Here is a 19,288-nt window from a genome sequence, read left to right on the forward strand (position 1 = left end):
GAGTGGGACCCCCGCCAGACGGACCTCGGCACTGACGCCACGCAGAAGCCAAATCCGGTTTGGAATCTATATCAATGGCACTCACCACCCAGCACCGCCATAAGATGCCCAGCTAAAAGTCACTCGTTCGCCCATCATGAGTGCGCTCAAGCGCGCGGTCGCCCTGGTCAAGGTGATGCTCGTCCGAATCCCGCTGGTTCTGAAGACGCTCCTACTGCATGGGATTCACATGTCCCCCGTGTCGGGGAAGCAAGACCTGCGCACGGAATTGACTGTCACCATCATCCGGTCGTTCATCACTCTCAGCTCGCCAGTCGCCAAGACGCAGAAGGATAGCATGCGCGATCCCGGAATCAAGGGTCCAATGTGGGTGTCCAAAGTCACCCTACCGCAACCCGAGTTTGACGTGCGCGATGCTGTCCTCCGCGCAATTGAGGATCTCAAGACCGGCGAGGAGACCTTTGATGTTCCCGCAGTTGCCGCTGTCGAGGCCGAGTGGACTGGCTACCGCAAAGGCGTTGGGAAACGCACGCCGCAGCCTGACCTTTCCGAGGCCGAGAAGTATCGCGAGCTGCGCAGGGAGTCCCCGTCTGACATGGCAATTCTATATTTCCATGGCGGCGCACACTTGTAGGTGCTTCAAGACAAGTTCCTGGCCTGGACAGAGGTAACTTACATGCGAAACAGTCTGATGGATCCATGCACCCACCGCGTGCCCGTAGCGCATCTGTCCCGATTAACAGGCGCACCTGCACTCTCGGTGCGATATCGCCTCGCGCCGCAAAATCCATTCCCAGCCGCGCTGGTCGACGCATTGACAGCATATCTATCACTGATCCACCCGCCTCCAGGCGCGCTGCACGAGCCCGTTCCAGCCAACAAGATCGTCATCGCCGGCGACTCGGCCGGCGGAAACCTATCTTTCGCACTACTGCAGACGCTTCTCACTCTCAATCGCGCGTCGCGGCCCATTCGCTTCCATGGAAAGGACATAGAAGTCGAATTGCCAGCAGGCGTCGCGGGCATCTCGCCGTGGTGTGATATCACACGGTCTATGCCATCTGTGGTCCACAACGCCAGATTCGACTTCCTGAGGGGACCTATCCAAGCATCCGAAGACCCAAGCGATGATGCGCCTTTCTCTCCGCTTCCATTCCCGCCCGATGCCGTGTGGCCGGTGACTCCGCCTCGCGTCGATATGTATGTCCATGCGAACACGGTCCTGCACCCTCTCGCCTCTCCACTCGCCGCAAAGCCGGAGCTGTGGAAAGACGCACCGCCCGTCTTCATCTCGACGGGCGAGGAGGGACTGGCTGACGAGGGAATTGTGCTCGCGCGCCGCATCCACCAGGCCGGTGTGCCCGTCGTCGCGGAGCAGTTCGAGGGCATGCCGCATTGCCACGGCCTCATTATGATTTCCTCGCGGGCGGCACGGAGGTTCTTCGAGGGGCTGTCTGAGTTCTGTCGTGATGCGGCCGCGGCCCGTGTTACATCGACCGGGTGCCTGACGTATCTCGGTTTCAAGTTGCGATCTACTCGCGAGATCCCGCTTGGGAGGGCTTGCGAGGTTGGGGACGAGGAGGTCGATGCGCTCATGAGTAGGAATGCGGCGTGGCGATTAAGGGGGGAGACGGAGATGTTGAAGGAGTGGCGTGGACGCCCGCGTTTATAAGTATGTATCTAAGTCGATTGTTGATATTTGTAGATGCCCCTACTTGGTACATAATAAACATGCCCCCGTTCGTGATGAATGCTTCACGCTGATTATGCCTATTCAGTTTATTACCTTGCTACTTATTTTGATCTGATTTCGCTTTCGGTTGTCTTTGCTTGATTTCTCCGACCTACTAAGCCGGTGCAAAGCCACGAGTTCTGTTGGACATATTGGCATGGAGAACTATAGTCAAATATTGTGGTGACCCATATGAAATAATTCGCCAGTCCAAGCCCTTGTTGCCCATTGCTCAAACCGCGCCTTGCCAGAAATATCTGAGATATGAAAAGATATCAAAACGCCTTGCCGAATTCCATGCAGCCTCTACTACTCAGAGATATTCATCATCATCCATTGACCCCTGGTCATCCTCCCATTTTGCGGGGACCTCATTGCGCGGAGTCCATACGGGTGGTTGCTGTTGAGGCGGCGGCGGCGGCGGTGCAATATTAGTTGCCGAAGGCGATAATAGCCAAGGGAATGACGCTGGAGTGCCATTGATGCGAATCTCGCCGATGATATTACCAAGCCGTGCCGGTTCATCCACATAGCCATCCCACAGACCTAGTAACTGCGCTACTAGTCGAAATGCGGCCACGCAGACGGTGATGATGGGTGCAAGTAGGGCGGATAGATGGGACCAGCGCCACAGCATTGTCACTGTAACCAACGGGAAGTGGGGTGCATCAGGCTGCAGACAGTAGCCACCGCAGGTTTCGGAGATGATGGGATGGCTGTATTCCTCGCACATCATGCATTCAATGACATACCATGTCAGTGAGATCAGCAGGAACCAGCCAAGTTTGGTAGGTTGGAGACGCCGAGATACTGGGTGTCTAGTCCACAGCCGAGGGAGCGGGATGGCAGCATATAGACGGCCATCAGAATGTGTAGTGCACTTTCCGCAGGCCTCGCTCGTATCTGGGCGTTGGCTGCTCGCTTCTTTAGAAGATGTCGGTTTCACGACAACGGAGGCATCTCGAGTGACATGTTTTTCCAGCTTGTTGAGGCCTTCCTTTACCTCGTTGATGTTCCGTACAAGCGATTGCAGCTTGTCGTCTAGTCGATTAAAGTCGACCGATTCTTGACCATTTGCGTGAGCGAGCGCGAGTTTCTCAAGCACTCTCTCTTCGTAAGCCGCTTCCTCTTCCTCTTCGGTTTTCAGTTCACTTGGATCGTCCATAATCGCCTGAAGAGATTCTATAGTATCATCTCCAAGGTCCAGCACCTCCTTGCCAGAGCTGACATCCTCAATGACCGTTGCTAAACCACTCTTTGGAAGTCTGGGTCGAATTAGAGGTAGCCTCGACCGTTTCACGGGCTTTGCTTCGTCCGAAGTGGGTTCTTTCATGGTTTTCTTCTCTGAGTTTGTATCTTGGAGCTGAGATCGAGGCTCTGCTGGCAGCTTCTCTTGCTGTGTCACTTGACCGTTCTCCTTTGGAGGCGCCGAAGGAGGAATGATATCCTTGGTCAAGTCACTGGGAATTTCGGTAACTCGTTCAGTCATGGGAGTGTCTATCCAAGCACCCGTGACTCTCGGCGTCTTGTCGTAAATTCGGCGCTCGAAAGGCTTTGGTTGATCTGGAGTCTGGACTTGGTCAAGCTTAGGGCTCTCGGTTCGTGATAGCTTGCGCAACAATTCCTGCGAGTCTCTTTTTGTCGGGCTCGGCTTGGTTAAAGGTGATTTTTTATAAACGACGATCGGGGTGTTGGGGATTGGTGCGCCATCACCCGGCGGTGCATTCTGATCAACCTCAAATTTTCCTTCCTCTTTTTTCTCATCAGTTCGCTCCACATGCTGCGCATGAAGATTGGCTGTGCGTTCTCCCAAGGCGTTTCGAGTCAGAAGGCGGCTCCCATCCTGCCAACGGGGCGAAAACCGGATGGGTTTGGAAGCTGTGATATCGTCGGCTCTGGTCTTCGACTTCATGGCTTGAACAGATGCGCTGTTTTCTCTTTTTTCTTCTTGCGGCTCCGACTCAGCCCTTTGGCTGACGTTCCTAAGCCAGTCCTGCTGGCGCGTTGCCCGGGTGCCCCAGGTAGGTGGGAGGTTCAATGATGGACCATGTTCCCCGTCATCCTCTGATATATGTTCCGGTCGGTCTTCCTCTTCGCGTCGTTGTAGGTTGTCGGCGGTTAGTGCTGCTCGAGCGCCAACCTTGGCTTTGCTGAAGACAGGTGAGTCCTTGCCTGTGACACGCCTGAGGCGCTGCTCGTCTTTGGTGTAATCGGCCGTTCGTCTACGCGGTGAGCGCGTTCCAAACTCATCGAGCATACTTGCTTCGGAAGAAGCGAAGCCATCTCGTGATCTACCATCGTGGTCGTGGTCCCTGGCGTAAGAGGCTCTCGATGACGAACGGCTCAGCCGACTTGCTGGGCGTGTCCCATTCGGTGCATCCAATCCATCCAAAGACACGAAGTTCGCCAGTGTGCCATCTTCTTCGATCCTCCTGTACACGTCTGCAAGTTCGGCGGGCGGATTCGATGTGTCAGAGGATGGGGAGTGCACGTCGACCGTCTCGTAGGTGCGGCGAGGACTGTAGGTTGATCCCAGCTCGATGCCCTCTCCGGCCATGGCTGCACGAGGAGAAGTGGCGTGGTAAGCTCCAGCTAGACTCGCAGTTCGATACTTGGGTCGAGGACGCGTCGCATTCTGCTTTGAGGGGGTCGGGAAGTTCGAGGTATCTAGATCGAATTCGTAGTTTGGGTCGCGCGCGCGGCCGAAAGGTGATGGCGGATGGTGACGCGCGTGTAGAGGTCGGTCGCTCTTGCGGGGAGTTGACATGGCGACAAGCCCCTTGCGTGAATGGCAAGAAGTGACGGAATTCCACGGAGGGTGGCACAGCAACTGCGAGACGCAAATCGCGGCCGTAAATAACGATCCCGCATTGCCCGATGCGGGTTAGGGCGGAGAGCGACATCACTTTCGTCTGTCTTTGCTATGCCCTCTGCCTGCTCTATTTCTGTCTCCCCTGTTCCTCCCCGCTAAGCCTCTGGCTTTGAGTCACGATCGTCGAATCATGCGAGCATCAGCAAGTGACTCGACGCTGTGACATGTGACCCGCTCATTCACCTGGATCATTTCCCTCTGCGATCGCGCCTCCATAAAACGCCAGGGCGCAACGCAGCCCTGGCACAGCGAAACCCCATTTCTACGCGTCCTCAAGTAACACAACCCGACCCCTGATATCTATTCACCATGACGAAATCCTCTCGTCGAAAGACGCCCGCGTCAACGCCGGGCTCGTCGGGCGCCTCAACCCCCAGCTCCGTGTCTTCAGGTCCCATTCCGCCATTTACTAAAGTTCCGACGATCCTGCAACCTTTCGTCAAACCGCTGTCCACCGACGAGGTTTACCTCGTTCATATTGATAAGACTGGAACCGACTTGAAATGGCAGACCTTTATTGTACCGACGGTGGTCAACACGGTGGTCGCGGCTGTCATCGCACTGAGAGTCTACATGGGTTTCAGCACCTACCCGGCCCTTATAGCCATCTTTCTCGGACTGCAAAGCTCGCTTAGTGTGGACACGGCAACCGTCTCATGGCTGGAGATAGCACAAATCGTTCTCCGCCGGACTGGTGCAATTTTCATCGATTACTTCCTCGTGACGCTTTTCCTTTCCTGGCCATACCGCTTCGTCGTCGGTCCGGTTCGTTGGCGTCGCTCTGTCGGATTTCGAGACCGTGAGATTATTATCCGCCGCAGTAATCCCAGCTGGAGCCGGAAGCTCGAGCGCAACCGATGGATCCGGGATGATGAAGCGATGCGAGACAAAATTGTGGCCGCCGTCACTCCAGAACGCATTGGGAAGACGGGATACCTGCTAGTCGATGCGGACTGGAACCTGGACTACCAGGCTATGATCCGGGCCCACGCTCTGGTCGACCTCACCCGCAAGGGCGAGGGTGTGCAACTAGACGAATTCCGCACCGCGGTGCTGGTCCACACCGATGCGGATGGCTGGCTGATCTGGCGTGTTGGAGATGAGAACACACCTGCTGGCCGCCAGAAGTCTGCGCAGCGAGATCAAATCTTGGCTTTCAAGGACAAATTGACTGCCATGGGCAAGGAAGAGCTGTTCTTCCGCTGGGTCGAATTGGTTCAGTGGGAAAGCTCGCAGCCCGGCGGGTTTACACCCGAGAGGCAGCGCTCGGCAATGCTTCAAGCTAAGCAGATCTTTGATGAGGAGAACGTGGACTTCAGTAGTTTCTGGGACGATTTGGGTGGGATGGAAGGCGTAGAAAGGCTGGAGACATGACGTCGGTCGTTTTCGGTCACATCTGGTCGGCCATTTGTCTATCTAGCGCATATATTTGACTTGCTCCGACGCACGAGCATATTATGTTTGTCTGTTTATTTCAAAGTCGCAGTGAACAATTATCTCGAACTCTGTAAAGCCGCTGTTGCTATAGTTGCCATTCCTATAACTGGTCACGTGCGCTGGAGCTTGTTTTAGTTCTCCAGCAGAGCTCGGTTTTTATCTTTGTGGACATCCTTCGCATTTCTCGTAATGGCAGATTCGCACGACGAATACCGCGACCGCCGCCATCGGCGACGATCGCCGTCTGAAGCTTCAGACCGAAGTCGCGATCGACGACGACGAGACTCGAGAGACCGCCATCATACGAGCTCGCGGAGGCGCGATGATGATCGCCGCAGCTCTCGCCGAGAGCGCAGGGAACGGTCTATCAGCCCCTCGGATGGAGATCGTCGACGACGCAGGCATCGCGATCATGAGCGATCATCCAGACGATATCGAAGCCCACGACCACGGTCTCGGTCTCCGCGACCATCGCGCAGCCCACAGGCTTTGCAGCGACGCGGCCCACTGCCTTCACAAAATGACGCATTCACAGCGAACGTGGATGGCGAGCCTGTACCAGAGAAGCAGAAGCCCAATTTCAGCAACACCGGCCGACTTGCTGCCGAGAGCAACACGGTACAAGTGGGCGGCGAAGGAATTGTCTTGAAATACCACGAGCCGCCAGAGGCGCGGAAACCGCCTGCAAAAGAACCCTGGCGACTTTACGTTTTCAAGGGAGAAGACCTGCTGGAGATGGTGGAACTTAGCGAACGTAGCTGCTGGCTCATTGGACGCGAGCGCCTTGTCGTCGACTTCCCACTCGATCACCCCAGCTGTTCCAAGCAGCACGCAGCGCTCCAGTTCCGCTATGTCGAGAAGCGAAACGAATATGGTGACCGCATTGGAAAGGTCAAGCCATACCTGATTGATCTTGAGAGCGCGAACAAGTCTAGTGTGAACGGCGACCCAATTCCAGCGGGCCGCTACGTGGAGCTCATGGATAAGGATGTTCTGCGATTTGGACTAAGCTCGCGCGAGTACGTGCTGATGCTACCAAGCTGAAGTTGCACCGTCTCGGGTTTTTGATTATAATACAATGTGGCAAACGGCCGGAGAGAATCACTGCGGTCCAGAGGAAGCAATAACCTCAACCAATATGGGTCTGCTTCGCTTCTTTGGCCTTGCCTTTAGCCTCACCCATGACCTCCTCGGCCTTGCCCTTGGCTTCGCCTGCAGCCTGCTCTGCTTTCCCTTTGCCATATCCTACATTTTCCGCCGCCTGGCCCTTCACCTCTCCCGCCTTGGTCTTGGTCTCCTGGGTTGCGGTGCCCATGGCACCCTTGATCTTGTCCCGGGTTTGCTCTGTCAGAGAGCATCATGATATCAGCATACAGACTCGAGTTCGTGCTCTTTCTGCGTCCTAGTAGATGCACAGAATATGAACGTACCTCCCTTGTCGATGCCCTTGACTGCTGCATCAGATACAACCCGATCCGCCTTCTTGATGGTGTCCTTGGTCGTCTCCACCGGCCCCTTCTGATATTTGGCAGTTGATGAAATTGACCGAATAGCGAGGGAGCTGGGAGGAATCGAGGTCGCCACGCGGGACCTGATGATTGGAATAAAGCGTGCAGACGACATGATGGCCGCTGATGTGGCGTTCGTTGTTATGCCGGGTGTCAAATGGTAGCTCTGTAGATAGCGATCTCTAGCAAGAACGACTAGAGTAATGCAAGATCTCAAATGGTTCAGATTGTCTTGATGGGAGATCCTCTCCGGTCATTTGCCCCCTTGGTCTGTTAAATAGTAAATAGTCGGATGCGCTTTGCTTGATTCCTGGCATTACCGACGTCATCACCATCGCATCTGTTACGTCGATGCACGGTCACAACCCCGTTCTGCCACCAACTCCTTCCTTGCCAGGTTAATTTTAATTTTAATTTCTTTTCCTTGTTTCAAGCTTGAGCTCATTGGCTCATGATTATATTGGTTCGATTTGAATCAATGTGAAATCTAGAGGGGTGGGTCCGACACCCGACATTTCCTGCGGCGCCTCTGCTAGTTAACTAGTTAGTTATGTAGTTGGACATTGACGTCTGTTTTGGCCATTAACAGCCATCCGTACTCCATGAGCTGTGTATTCAGGACACTGCATATATTCGGCAAGTATCCTTATCAGACGTCTCTTTCGAAAACGTAGTCACCGCACCCTTCTCAGCAACACTAGTATGCACGGCAACACCCTCAACCGCGACACTCTCATCCACTGCCGGATCATGCTCATCCAGGTAATCCTGAGGTTCTCTCCAGCCAGAGGATTTCTCCATACCCGTCGGGGCAGACGCCAGACAGCATAGGTAGTACACGCCAAAGGCCACCACCAAACCGGTCGGATATGCGACGTAGTAGAATCGCTGGATACCCAGTGGTGCCTTGACGCCCATCTGATGGAGAAACCCGTAGAAGTTAGGGGCAACAGCGACGATATAAGCGACGAAAGCGCGCGGGTTGAAGCCGTGGAAGTATCGATACAGCCCTTCCGGGTTTGCAGTGTATAAAGAAGGGATGTTGAAGTAGCCGCGGCGAATGAGATAGTAATCGCAGATGAGAATACCTGCAATGGCAGAGAGAAATATTTGGTAAGAGGACAGAAAGGTGATGAAGATGGCGGCAGTCGAGAGCAGATACCACGGACAGATGGCATATGAGAAGACTGGATTGCAAGGATGTTAGTTTGCACGAGGAGATGGTTGAAATGAGGTCCCACTGGCACAGATAAAGAAGCCTCTCTTGATGGTGATGTATCGTGGGAGCAACGCTGCAATGTCATTTCCAGCACTGCGAAGAAGTCAGTCCTCGGCCCTTTTGGATGGGCAGATACCAAGTCATACGGAATGGAGTTCTCAAAGATTGCTGAGAAAATTGTGGAGTACACAAATGCCAGAGAAATGAAAGCACAGGCAGTTCTGTTCCCATGAGTATATCGCTCGCCTTCCATCAATTTATCCAGAAACGTAATGGGGTTCCAAATCAGCTGTTGGAGGATTAGCTCGCCGCTACTCAATACACATGATGCGGACAAGAGAATTCGTACCTCTCCAAAGATAGACTTGCTGGCCGATGCAATGATATTCCCGAGAACTGCCACCAGGAAGTTCGACACAGGGAAGCTGATGATTTGGCCGATCAGGACGTCGTTCGGTTTCCGTGCATACCGCTGCAGATCTGCGGCGTTGGAGATGAACGTCCCGCAGCTTGCCAGGCCGAGGAAGAAGAACTTGAGAATCAGGAATCTCTTCTGTGAGCCATGGACGGTTGAAGGCGCATGGAGAAACTGTGAAGTTCCCCCGGCCAAGGAGATGGTCCACGCGAGCATTGCGAGGGTGGCACCGAAGAAGACAAAGACCTTGATATAAACAAGAGATTTCATCTTGGGAACCGGCACAACAAGAAAGGCGCAGTTGAACAGCCTATCAGGTGCGAGGGAGTTTAACCAGGTTATCAAGATTATCAAGATTATCGAGATAAACGATGTTAGGATCTGACTCACCAGTAAATAAGAAAGCACATCATTTGAGCCGACGTCAAGGCCGACTTGGAGCCCATTTTGTCAGGAATGTTCGCAATGGAAGGGAAGATGGCATGCAGGAAGACACTGCACGTCATGATCAGCTTCATCAGTGACCGTCACAGTCAAGTAGTTGTGCAGCACTCACTATAGACACTGTGCGCCCTGGGCTGTATTGACTCCGTTCCACACAATCGACATGACTGCACGATTGAATGTGGGCCACAGTGCGCCCCAGGTACCGAAACTCGAGCGGCATATCACTGGGAAAGGAATCCTATACATCGCACCGCCGCGTCCATTGAGTGCCATCAAGCAGCCGGCCAGAAATTGACCACCGAGTGAGCATGCGATGGCTTCCCACATGGTCAGCCCCATGGCCATCCCTGTGGACGCCGAGTACAAGTTGCTGACATTGGCCGTTGCGGAGAACCAAAACACCAGGTAGGTCAGTTGCGTCCAAGAGCGGTCTTTGGCTGGAGTTGGACGGATAGAGTGATTGTCGAGCATTCCCACCGGCCGTTGAAGGCCATCGCGATCGACGCTTTTGACAACCAGCCGTTCATGCAGCCGGGATAACGTGGACGCCATGTCGGTGTCTGCACACTGTGAGTCAATCTCTCATAGAGCCAGGAAGTCCCCACCGATCATCGAGGGGATCTTATCCATAAATGCGACAGTCGGAGAAAGAGCCGAGCTGCTCTCTGATATGTAGGGCTAACCAACATGCCGCAACTAGGACGAACTAGTACGCCACTCAGCCCGCCTTGATAAGAGTCTCTCCAGTCTCGAGCCATCGCGCTCGCCGCGAACTCGGCCGCCTGATAAAAGAATCCATCTCGACAGGCAGACATGCAGCCAAGGGGGGTGCTTATCAGAGCCAAGGCGTTGTAGGACCGGCGGTCACCGTCGCGCGCGAGCTGCTTATCCACGGTTGGCGGGGAACCTTGGGAATCTAGCGCCGTGGGAAAAGATAACTGCATGCAACCCTAGACCTTTGCGCGCATCGCAGTTTCACCCATCAGGATGACTCAATACACTCAGATCGAGCTGCTCACGCTGCATGGGCCAGAGTTTCGTCGAGTCTCAACGGCGCCGCCCCGACTGCCTACGGACGATGAGATCCCAGTCATTGATCTGAGAAAAATCGATGGCGATCTGGAAGCGAGAAAGGCCATCGCGGCGCAGGTCAAAGGTGCCGCAGAGAACACGGGGTTCTTCTATATCGAAAACCATGGGATCTCGGAGGATCTCATCCAGAGCGCGCTGGCAAAGGCTCAGCTTTTCTTCAACCAGCCTCACGCCGAGAAAGAACGTGTCTCACACGAGAACTCCAAGCACTCGGATGGATATCACGGAGTCGGGAGTACTCAGGTCAACAAAACAGAAACATGAGGTCTTGCACCCCTGCAGCTGAATATATCACAACCGGTGTCTCACTAACGGTCTCCCAATCCAGATCGCAAGGAGACCTTTTCACTGCGCTATAATCCAGTAAATGATCCAACAATTGCTGATCCGGAATCTCTCCTCGCGAACGAGAAGTACTCCTACGGAGCCGACGACTTTCTCTGGGAGAAAACCGCGCACCTACCAGGGTTCCATGAGACCACCGTTGAATTCTGGCAACGCCGTCTTGCTCTCGCCCGGAAGATGATTCGCATCTTCGCCCTGGCACTGGGCATGCCGGAAGACTACTTTGACGGCGTCACCACGCATCCCGGCGCTGACGGGCTATACGTGCACTACCCCGGTTCTGCAGAGACGGTTGCCGACGATGCCGAGACGGACGTCGGGATAGGCTCTCATACCGATATCCAATGCATTACTTTGCTATGGCAGGACATGTCTGGTGGATTGCAAGTGCTTTCCGCCAACGATGAGTGGTTGGATGCGCGGCCGATTCCCGGCACGCTCGTGGTCAATATTGGGGATTTCCTGCAGCGGCTCTCGAACAACCGGTTCAAGTCGACTGTGCACAGGGTGTATAACCGACAGACAACGTCGAGGTACTCGATGCCGTTCTTTCTGGGATTCAATCCAGACTCAATTTGTCGGGTTGTGCCGTCATGTGTGGATGAAGATCACCCGGCTTTGTATGAGCCTATCTCATGTGGAAAGGTAAGATTGCATTATCCACATTGCACGCTTCTTTGGTCCTGCCCTTTACCTGCGACCATTCCATCTGACTTGGTATTCAGTGGCATCGTGATCGGCTTGCACTATCTCGGGGAGAGTTAACCATCGCCTGAATGAATCGACGTGATTCTAAAATAGGTAATCGACCGTTGAAGCTGATTGAAGCTAGACATGATGACGTGGTGATTTCTCAGGACTCCGTCTAGAATGAGATAGGCTTGTTGTATCGGATAGAAAGCAGAAGATAGAATCACGAAAGAAGTAACCATGAGAATGACAAACCCAACGCCAACCACTGATGCATCATGCATACCATCCACACAGACGGACAACTCCGATGTCAACAACCCCATGTTTCTAGCCCTGGTGGTTTTCATCACAGTGATATAGACCCAACATCCCTCGGCTCGGACACGTATCGAGCCCTATGCAACTCCAGCAATGGGGGAAACGCAACGCAGGAATATCAAAAACACAAAGAACACCGCCAATGGTATATGCAAATGCTAAATAATAATGGGGGGGAAAACAATAAAACAGTCGGTTTATTCGAAAACACAGGCTTCAGAATCGTACGCCCAGCCCATCGTAGTCTGGTCGCGGTGGCGAGCTACCACTTCGCGCTCGTGTCCCATACACCTCTAGCGCCGGCGCCGGTGCATAGAGATGACCGCCGTTCTGTATCAGAGGCCCAGACAGATTCGGGTGATACAGCTGGTACGTGGGTACATGGCGAGGAGTTTGGAGACGACCAGCTTCCTGTAAGCGCTGTCGTGCGTCGCGAACATCCACACGATGCCCGCCGAAATGAAGGAGCTGGACAGGCTCGATTTCCGGGCCCCAGCCGGGATCTATGGGCCTTAGTCGCTCATCCACCGAACCTAGGCGGGGACGCGATGGTGGTGGAGCAGGGTAGCGGGTATCGGATTGGAGCGCACTACCGGGCACGGGGGCTTCAGCTGTCCAGCTGCCAGCCCCAGAGACAGCTTGCTGCTGTGGATAAAGTGATGCAGTGCGAGGGACGTCGCTTGGCTGTTGGAAACTTGGCATAGGCGAGAAGCGCGGGGGATACCGAACTGGCTCTGTAGCCCAGGACTGATGGGAGAAGCCAGATGAGCCGCGAGAGAGGGCTTCGCCGCCAGTTCGCTCAGGCGCAATTGGTATATCTGCAACGGTCATTGAAATTGGCACTGCCCCAGGCACAATGACTGATGGATGAACAGTTGGTCCAAGCTGAGGGATCTGAGCAAGGAATGCTGGACTTTGGTCTGGAACTGCCTGGACTGCTCGTCCACGTCGCGGCCTAGTAACAGTAATATCTTGATCGTACGGCAACGGTGGTCCGTAAGGAAGAAGCGAGGGGGTACTGGCTGACAAGTCCCGTACAACAGGCTCAAATGCAGCGGCAACTGAAGGGTGGCGAGAGTGAATCCGAGAGCCAGGCGCAGTGTGCAAGTCTAACTCGCTCAGCGGCTGACTGAGAAAGTCACGGCCAGGATCACTGTACGTTGACCGTGTCAATGGCTCGGCTGCAAGCTCGTGAGGTGCCAACTCATGGGAGAGTGGAGACGCAAAGATACTATGGCTTGTCTGGCTATCCAGCGATTCAACAGACGACTTCACCTGCAATCCGACGAAGGGGTCTGACCCTCGAGTAGCAGATGTAGACACTGGTCGCCGCGGTGGCAGCTCTGCTTCAAACATGCGACGAGCCGCTACGCTTGCATATGTGGGCACATTTTCTTTACTGGCCTCAGCAGAGCTCGCAGATGGCTTCGTGTTTTCGGTCACTTGGGCATTGCTAGACCGACGAACGGCCGCGAGGGCTCTTTCCGCCGCCGAAGCCAAGATTGTCGAGCTATGCTCTTCATCGATAGACATTCGACTTGAGGACCCTCGTCCCTGGATCGGTGAGACTTTCACCAATGGGGTAGCAGGCTTGGTACCCCGAAGCCGGCTTCGAGGGCCTCTCGGTCGTCTCCTAGTTTCCCTTTCCCTTGTCGACCGTGCTTTTGAATGTCGCTCAACTACTTGCCAGTTCTTCTCGTCTGATAGAACAGGAGGACTCGATGACGCGGGTGATGGCTTTGGCTTTTCAGTGACCTGACTCATTTGCGAAAGGGCTGGGGAAATTCGTGGCGCTTCCTTCACTTCTCCATCGCTTTTGTAGCCCTCTTCCGACTCATAGCCTGCTTCTCTAAAGATATGAGGGGGGAACAGGTCCAATTTGAAGCGAGGAGCCATCATCTCCTCGGGCGATTCCGCTCGAGCCGAGCCGGAATCGGTCCAGTTCCAGGTGGATTGGCGTGAAAGACCTTCATCTGCTGATGATTCGGGGAAGGATGATGACGAACTGCTCGACCGGTCGAAAACAGACTTTTGATTTCCAGAGTATTCGTGGGAGGAGCTTGGGGACATTCGCTCGATCTGGTTGCTGATACTCCTCATCAACTGGCGCAAGTTCTCTCGTGCTTCGCGCAGAATTGGTGGGCGTGTACCAAGGGCTGGTTTCTTGGGAAACAATTCAACCAGTCGGGAGGCATGCGTCTCATACTCTCTGTAATCGCGAACGAGTCCCCGGTCGTGATAGTGAGTCATTTTCTCCGTCGCCGCCTCGTAGGATTTGCACAGGAAACGGGTAGCAACAATCAGCCACGAATCGTAGAATCCAGGATCTTGCCTGTTGATGGTATCTTTATACTCTTCGTCCTTAATGCGAAGCTCATCCCGACAGAAGCCTTGCACCACACTGTGGATTTTGACCATATCAACGGCCGAATTACCCCGATAGATGGAGAAGAAACCTTCCTGGCTGCTCTCGGTAAACGACTCCGACAATTCTGGAACGGGCTTGGCCTCCACGTGTACTTCATCGCGAGAATGCTGCGCAGGGCCATTCTGCTGGACGATCGGGTCGACATCCGAGGTTCGCTCAATTAAACCATAATGGATGAGAGTTCCCAGTGTAGTATCAAGGCCTGGGTCTTCTCCAGTTTGAGCGCTACTCAAGATCTCAGCATTTTCAGCTGTCATGGTACTCTTTCCGAAGTTGAGAAGGCCCACAGGAACATGATGGCCAAGGAACGAAAGTAGGTTGATCAAATTCAAGGCCTGTCGCTGTTGCAGGCGGTACAAATCGTTCATAATGTCGAGGAATGGCTCGGCCAACTTTTTATCAGTCACCTGTGACTTGACGCGATACTTCTCAATTGGCTTCCCGGTTGCATTCAGACGGTGACCAATCGCGTGAATTGCCAGTGGCAAGCATTCGTAGTGCTCAACCAGTTCAGTCGCCCTGAGTGCCTGTTCCGGAGTGGGATTTTTGATGCCAAGGTCTTTAAAGAGAAGTTTGCAGGCATCTTCAACCCTTAGCCGAGGCATTGACAGGTGATAGGGCTCAAAAAGGCGCTGCTTTTTCCGGAGGGTGGTGTCGATAGAGGTATAGATGATACCGCACCTCTTGTTCCATGGGAGGAAAGGTCTAAAATCATTGATATCGTCGTCATGGTCAAATGTGATACCATCAAAAACAAGAAGCCATTCATAGCGTGTCTGAAGCCAGTTGCGCACAGCATTCACATACGTTCGAGCTTCTTGGTACTCAGGATCTCGTGCTTGGCTGTGATCAACGAGCATGGCTGCTTGAGCGATCTCCCAGAAGCATTTGTATGCTGATTCGCGGGATTTGGCATCGATCCAAAAGATCCCACCGGGGTAGCACTCGCGCTGCGCGAAGACATATTGCCGGGCAAGATGTGTCTTGCCGGAGCCTGGGACACCTGTAATTAAAACAGCCATAATTCGGTCTGCGCGTGCCTTGGCTTTGTATAAGCGGTTGTGTAACACATCGAGCTCTTTCTGCATCCCGCAAAAGGTGGCATTTGGATGGAAGCCTGGGGGGGCGACGAAAAGGGGCAGATCTCGGTGGGAATAGTGTGAGAGCGAGAGAACGCCGCTATTGCTCATATCTGAGACGGAAGAGTTGGGACCTTCTGTAGCAGGCGCTCGGGGCAGAGTGAGCACAGAGTAATGACCTATGGGCATGGGAGTCAGCGGATCTCTCTGACTTTGGGACGTATATGTTCAGGAAAGCAATTGGATGATATCAGCTAAATTGAGGCATAAGACGGGAGCCATCCTGCGATCAAGCACAACAACAAGCTAAGATACACAAAACCGAGTTATCAAATCAAGTCGCATCAAACGTGCTTAAAAGGAAATTCAGCTTGCAGTAAGAGATGCGCAAAACAAGGAGTGGAATCATCAACGAGCACTCGTGGTAAATCTGAGTTCTCGGGAGGTTGAATCATTCAAGCATCGCCATCATCAACGCAGTGCTATCGAACAGGAGGCTCCTCAATCTCATAATCTCTCAAAGTGACTGACGTCTCCGGAGCGGGCAGAAGGTGGGAAGCCCTACCAGTTGCGTTCAGATCCGGCATGCTTCGCCCAAACGGGTCGTTTAATCTGGCTGTCAAGGTCAGCACTAGTGATGAATCGAATGAAAGACCAGGCCTACCGTCGTAAATCTCCCGTGCCCTCGCCCTCTTCTCCAATGCCCGGGTCTTCCTCTCTTCGACCCAGCGGTCTGTGATGACAGTCGGGGCCTGACGAGAGTATCGAAGAATAGCTTCAGCGACAACTTCATAGCCTGGGGCATTCTCGTCGTCAAACTTGCACATGTGGCTATGGTCTGCTTCAATGCCCATTCGCTCGACACCCTCAAAGTAAGGTGCCGCCGACGCTTCATCGACGATCACTTCACGCGTACCACGCACGTCAGTGGAGCGAGTTTCATGGAAGAGGTAGATATGAAAACGGCTCATGATGTCAGCGAAAAGGCTGTTGATATGCTGCAGGGTTTCGTTGTTGGTGCGCAGTGCCTGAATGAGCTGTGGGGAAGTATCCATGACCTTCTTGGGCAGCACAGCGCGACAGATGTTATGCAATAGCAGTCCCCATTTGGCAATGTCGGATCCATTGTGCGGCGTGCCAAGGAAGAGGATACCGAAGGTTGAGACGTAGACGGAGCGCAGATGTTCGGTTTTCTCGTTTGACAAACTTCGACTATAGATCAAGGCGCGCTTCACGACTAGGCCACCCAGTGAGTGGCAGACAAAGATGATCGGACGGTCGGAGCAGTTGCGTAGCTATCCGGGTTCCACATTATTAGTGATTGGTCTAGATATAAAGTAGATCAAAGGTTGACAGAATCAGGCCACGGAAATCCGTCCTCCATGGAGAGAAACAACAAGGAGACGCCGCGATGACTTACATTGCGATTGGCCGCCAGACTCGAAGCCAGCGTCTCTGCATGGCTCACGATCGAGTCCCGCGAGGCACCGTCTGTGAACACAGCGACATTCGCATCGTAGCCGTAGGTCAAGATGCGCGGGCGCAGCGGGGCCAGGATTTCAGGAAGCAGATCGACAGGCCAGAAGCAGTTGGTCGACTTGCTGGTCCACGAATCGTGGGGGTGGCCGTTCAGACCGTGAACGAAGACGATATCCACGGTGGGATCTCCACGAGGAACGTATACCTGCGACAAGCCGAGGGGCTTGACGGAGGGAGGAGTGGACATCGTAAGGATGGGGGATCAAGGCAAGGCCATTTCTTCACGGCGCCAGCTGCAGCCGACCCCACGGGAGTTTATATAAACAGGCGGGTGAGGCTGCAGGTGATCGAGTTCCCCTGACCCATTCAGATGACAACACGGGCTCTCAACCAGGGTTTACCCGCTGCCCACTGCGGTTGGATCCGCGCGCTGCAGCTTCCTTCCGTTGCAGATCGTCGGGGGCTGAAGCCGACTCGCTTGCTTTGCGTGGACGGTCGTGCCTGAGCATCGACTGCGCCACGGTTGACCCTGACGACACTGACTGAAGGGCGTCGTCCTGCCATCAAGAATATGGACGCCTGCGGGTGACTCATGGCGAGAGGGTGGAGGGTCCAGGGAGATCTCGATCGGGCAGATCACCCACGGAACCCCGGGCGATGTGATGCGTCCGTCCATTGCGGATTCGAGTGCTGCGGGTGCGGGAAGGAGTGATCTATACTCCGTGGTACTCGATCAACCGCTACAACAATGCATCACCACGGACGTCTCTTGCAACCCAAGGATGACCAAATTCTTCAAATCGGGAAACCTAGTCCCAGCGTGAACTCTGGAGCGGCATCACTCGTTACACAGACAGCTGAGTGGTGTGCTAGGAGGCTCTACAACGGGGCCACCGGATGATTACTATGTTTACATAGCCTACTGATGATGGCCCAGGTGAGATGGATTCTTCACCCCCGCCCCCACATTTCTTCGTCACGATCCACCCCCGTGAGGCTTTTACTCAGTCAGATCAGAAGTTATACACTTTTCTATTAATTGAGGTTCCTATGTACCACCCCCGACACTCGTTCTCTATCTTGTGGCCATAGACACAAAATAAACAGAAAATGATTTTTTTTAAAAAAAAGAAAGAAAGAAACTCATTTTACCGCCCCCGGAACGCAGGTTTTCGCTTCTCGGCAAAAGCGCGCAGCGCCTCATACCGGTCTGCAGTCTCGATCACACCCTCGTACGCCTTGTTCTCGGCGACTTCACCCAGTCCACACCCCTGCACAGCCAGCAAGGCTTGCTTGAGGGCAATGGGTCCACCCTCACAGATATCCAGCGCCAACTTGATACTCTCCCGAAGCAGCTTCTCGCGGGCTACGCCTTCCTGCGTGGCTTCTTCGGGAAGCACTTCGACCAGGCGATCGCAGAGCCCGATGAAATACGCCTCCGGGCCGGACACCCGGCGCCCTGTCAGGATGAGATCGCGCGCGCGATTCATTCCGATGATCGCGGGCAGGCGGTATGTGCCCCCGGCACCGGGAATAATGGCGAGACGAGTCTCCGGAAGACCGACGATACTCGACGACCCAAACACGCGAAGGTGGGTGCACAGAGCCAGCTCAAGGCCGCCGCCGAGAGCCATAGACGAGACCGCCGAGATGGTAGGGATCTGGAGGGAGGCGAGTTCGGTGAACGTAGCGCGGAGCTTGAGGAGGAAGTCTTCTGTCCTGTTGGAGGAGATTCAATCACCCATCAGTAGGGCTCATAATCGGGGGTGGCGCCGCCTCGTCGCGACGTAGGGAGGTCTCACTCGGCATGGGTCATCGTGGCGCGCTCCTTCAGATCTGCGCCAGCACAGAATGCCGCATCGACATTGCTCGCCACCACCAAAGCTCGGGTGGGCCCGTTGCCCTGCTCGGCGGCGATCGAGCTCACCTGCTTGGAGAGGGTGTCGAGCAGGTGACGCGAGATCGCGTTGCGGGCTCTGGGCCGGTTGAGTTGCAAAACGCGCACATGTCCAGAGCCCGGTGCTGGAACCTGTTGGGTTTTGATGACGTCCTCTTCAGTGCTGGTGCTGTATCGGGAGACGAATCCCCGGGTGGGTGCTATGGTCGGGCGGAGATGGGTGAAGGGGGTGAGGCGGACAAGCCTGGGTGACAGAGTCATGGCCATCGCCCAGGTTAATATCGGTGGACGGAGGATTCCACCGATCACAGGCAATGTGGTGTGAGT

At 54.3% G+C, this 19,288-nt stretch overlaps 9 protein-coding genes across 9 annotated transcripts; 4 read left to right on the plus strand and 5 right to left on the minus strand.

Moving 5' to 3' along the window:
• Positions 1-136: 136 nt before the first annotated feature.
• On the plus strand, positions 137-1,672 carry N7459_004246 (alpha/beta hydrolase; the record flags this gene model as incomplete). The annotated part of the gene is made up of 2 exons (XM_056943430.1): positions 137-630; positions 688-1,672. 2 exons carry the CDS (start codon positions 137-139, stop codon positions 1,670-1,672), a joined length of 1,479 nt encoding a protein of 492 aa, XP_056800313.1.
• Positions 1,673-2,045: 373 nt separating this feature from the next.
• N7459_004247 (uncharacterized protein) lies at positions 2,046-4,499 on the minus strand (the record flags this gene model as incomplete). Its single annotated transcript, XM_056943431.1, has 1 exon — positions 2,046-4,499. The coding sequence occupies one exon, from the start codon at positions 4,497-4,499 to the stop codon at positions 2,046-2,048; it is 2,454 nt and encodes an 817-aa protein (XP_056800314.1).
• Positions 4,500-4,913: 414 nt separating this feature from the next.
• Positions 4,914-5,978, plus strand: N7459_004248 (uncharacterized protein; the record flags this gene model as incomplete). Its single annotated transcript, XM_056943432.1, has 1 exon — positions 4,914-5,978. One exon carries the CDS (start codon positions 4,914-4,916, stop codon positions 5,976-5,978), a length of 1,065 nt encoding a protein of 354 aa, XP_056800315.1.
• Positions 5,979-6,230: 252 nt separating this feature from the next.
• On the plus strand, positions 6,231-7,085 carry N7459_004249 (putative FHA domain protein SNIP1; the record flags this gene model as incomplete). The annotated part of the gene is made up of 1 exon (XM_056943433.1): positions 6,231-7,085. The coding sequence occupies one exon, from the start codon at positions 6,231-6,233 to the stop codon at positions 7,083-7,085; it is 855 nt and encodes a 284-aa protein (XP_056800316.1).
• An 85-nt stretch (positions 7,086-7,170) lies between these two features.
• On the minus strand, positions 7,171-7,664 carry N7459_004250 (uncharacterized protein; the record flags this gene model as incomplete). Its single annotated transcript, XM_056943434.1, has 2 exons — positions 7,171-7,385; positions 7,472-7,664. The coding sequence occupies 2 exons, from the start codon at positions 7,662-7,664 to the stop codon at positions 7,171-7,173; spliced, it is 408 nt and encodes a 135-aa protein (XP_056800317.1).
• A 500-nt stretch (positions 7,665-8,164) lies between these two features.
• N7459_004251 (uncharacterized protein) lies at positions 8,165-10,182 on the minus strand (the record flags this gene model as incomplete). The annotated part of the gene is made up of 6 exons (XM_056943435.1): positions 8,165-8,736; positions 8,791-8,861; positions 8,915-9,057; positions 9,118-9,493; positions 9,574-9,678; positions 9,875-10,182. The coding sequence occupies 6 exons, from the start codon at positions 10,180-10,182 to the stop codon at positions 8,165-8,167; spliced, it is 1,575 nt and encodes a 524-aa protein (XP_056800318.1).
• A 435-nt stretch (positions 10,183-10,617) lies between these two features.
• Positions 10,618-11,883, plus strand: N7459_004252 (isopenicillin N synthase family dioxygenase; the record flags this gene model as incomplete). Its single annotated transcript, XM_056943436.1, has 3 exons — positions 10,618-10,957; positions 11,051-11,712; positions 11,869-11,883. The coding sequence occupies 3 exons, from the start codon at positions 10,618-10,620 to the stop codon at positions 11,881-11,883; spliced, it is 1,017 nt and encodes a 338-aa protein (XP_056800319.1).
• A 411-nt stretch (positions 11,884-12,294) lies between these two features.
• On the minus strand, positions 12,295-17,311 carry N7459_004253 (uncharacterized protein; the record flags this gene model as incomplete). The annotated part of the gene is made up of 4 exons (XM_056943437.1): positions 12,295-15,764; positions 16,151-16,201; positions 16,250-16,880; positions 17,006-17,311. 4 exons carry the CDS (start codon positions 17,309-17,311, stop codon positions 12,295-12,297), a joined length of 4,458 nt encoding a protein of 1,485 aa, XP_056800320.1.
• Positions 17,312-18,212: 901 nt separating this feature from the next.
• Positions 18,213-19,222, minus strand: N7459_004254 (putative mitochondrial methylglutaconyl-CoA hydratase (Auh); the record flags this gene model as incomplete). Its single annotated transcript, XM_056943438.1, has 2 exons — positions 18,213-18,783; positions 18,867-19,222. 2 exons carry the CDS (start codon positions 19,220-19,222, stop codon positions 18,213-18,215), a joined length of 927 nt encoding a protein of 308 aa, XP_056800321.1.
• Positions 19,223-19,288: the final 66 nt, after the last annotated feature.

Source organism: Penicillium hispanicum (genome assembly GCF_028827665.1).
Source record: "Penicillium hispanicum strain IBT 35686 chromosome Unknown utg000004l_segment0_segment0, whole genome shotgun sequence".
NCBI lineage: Eukaryota > Fungi > Ascomycota > Eurotiomycetes > Eurotiales > Aspergillaceae > Penicillium > Penicillium hispanicum.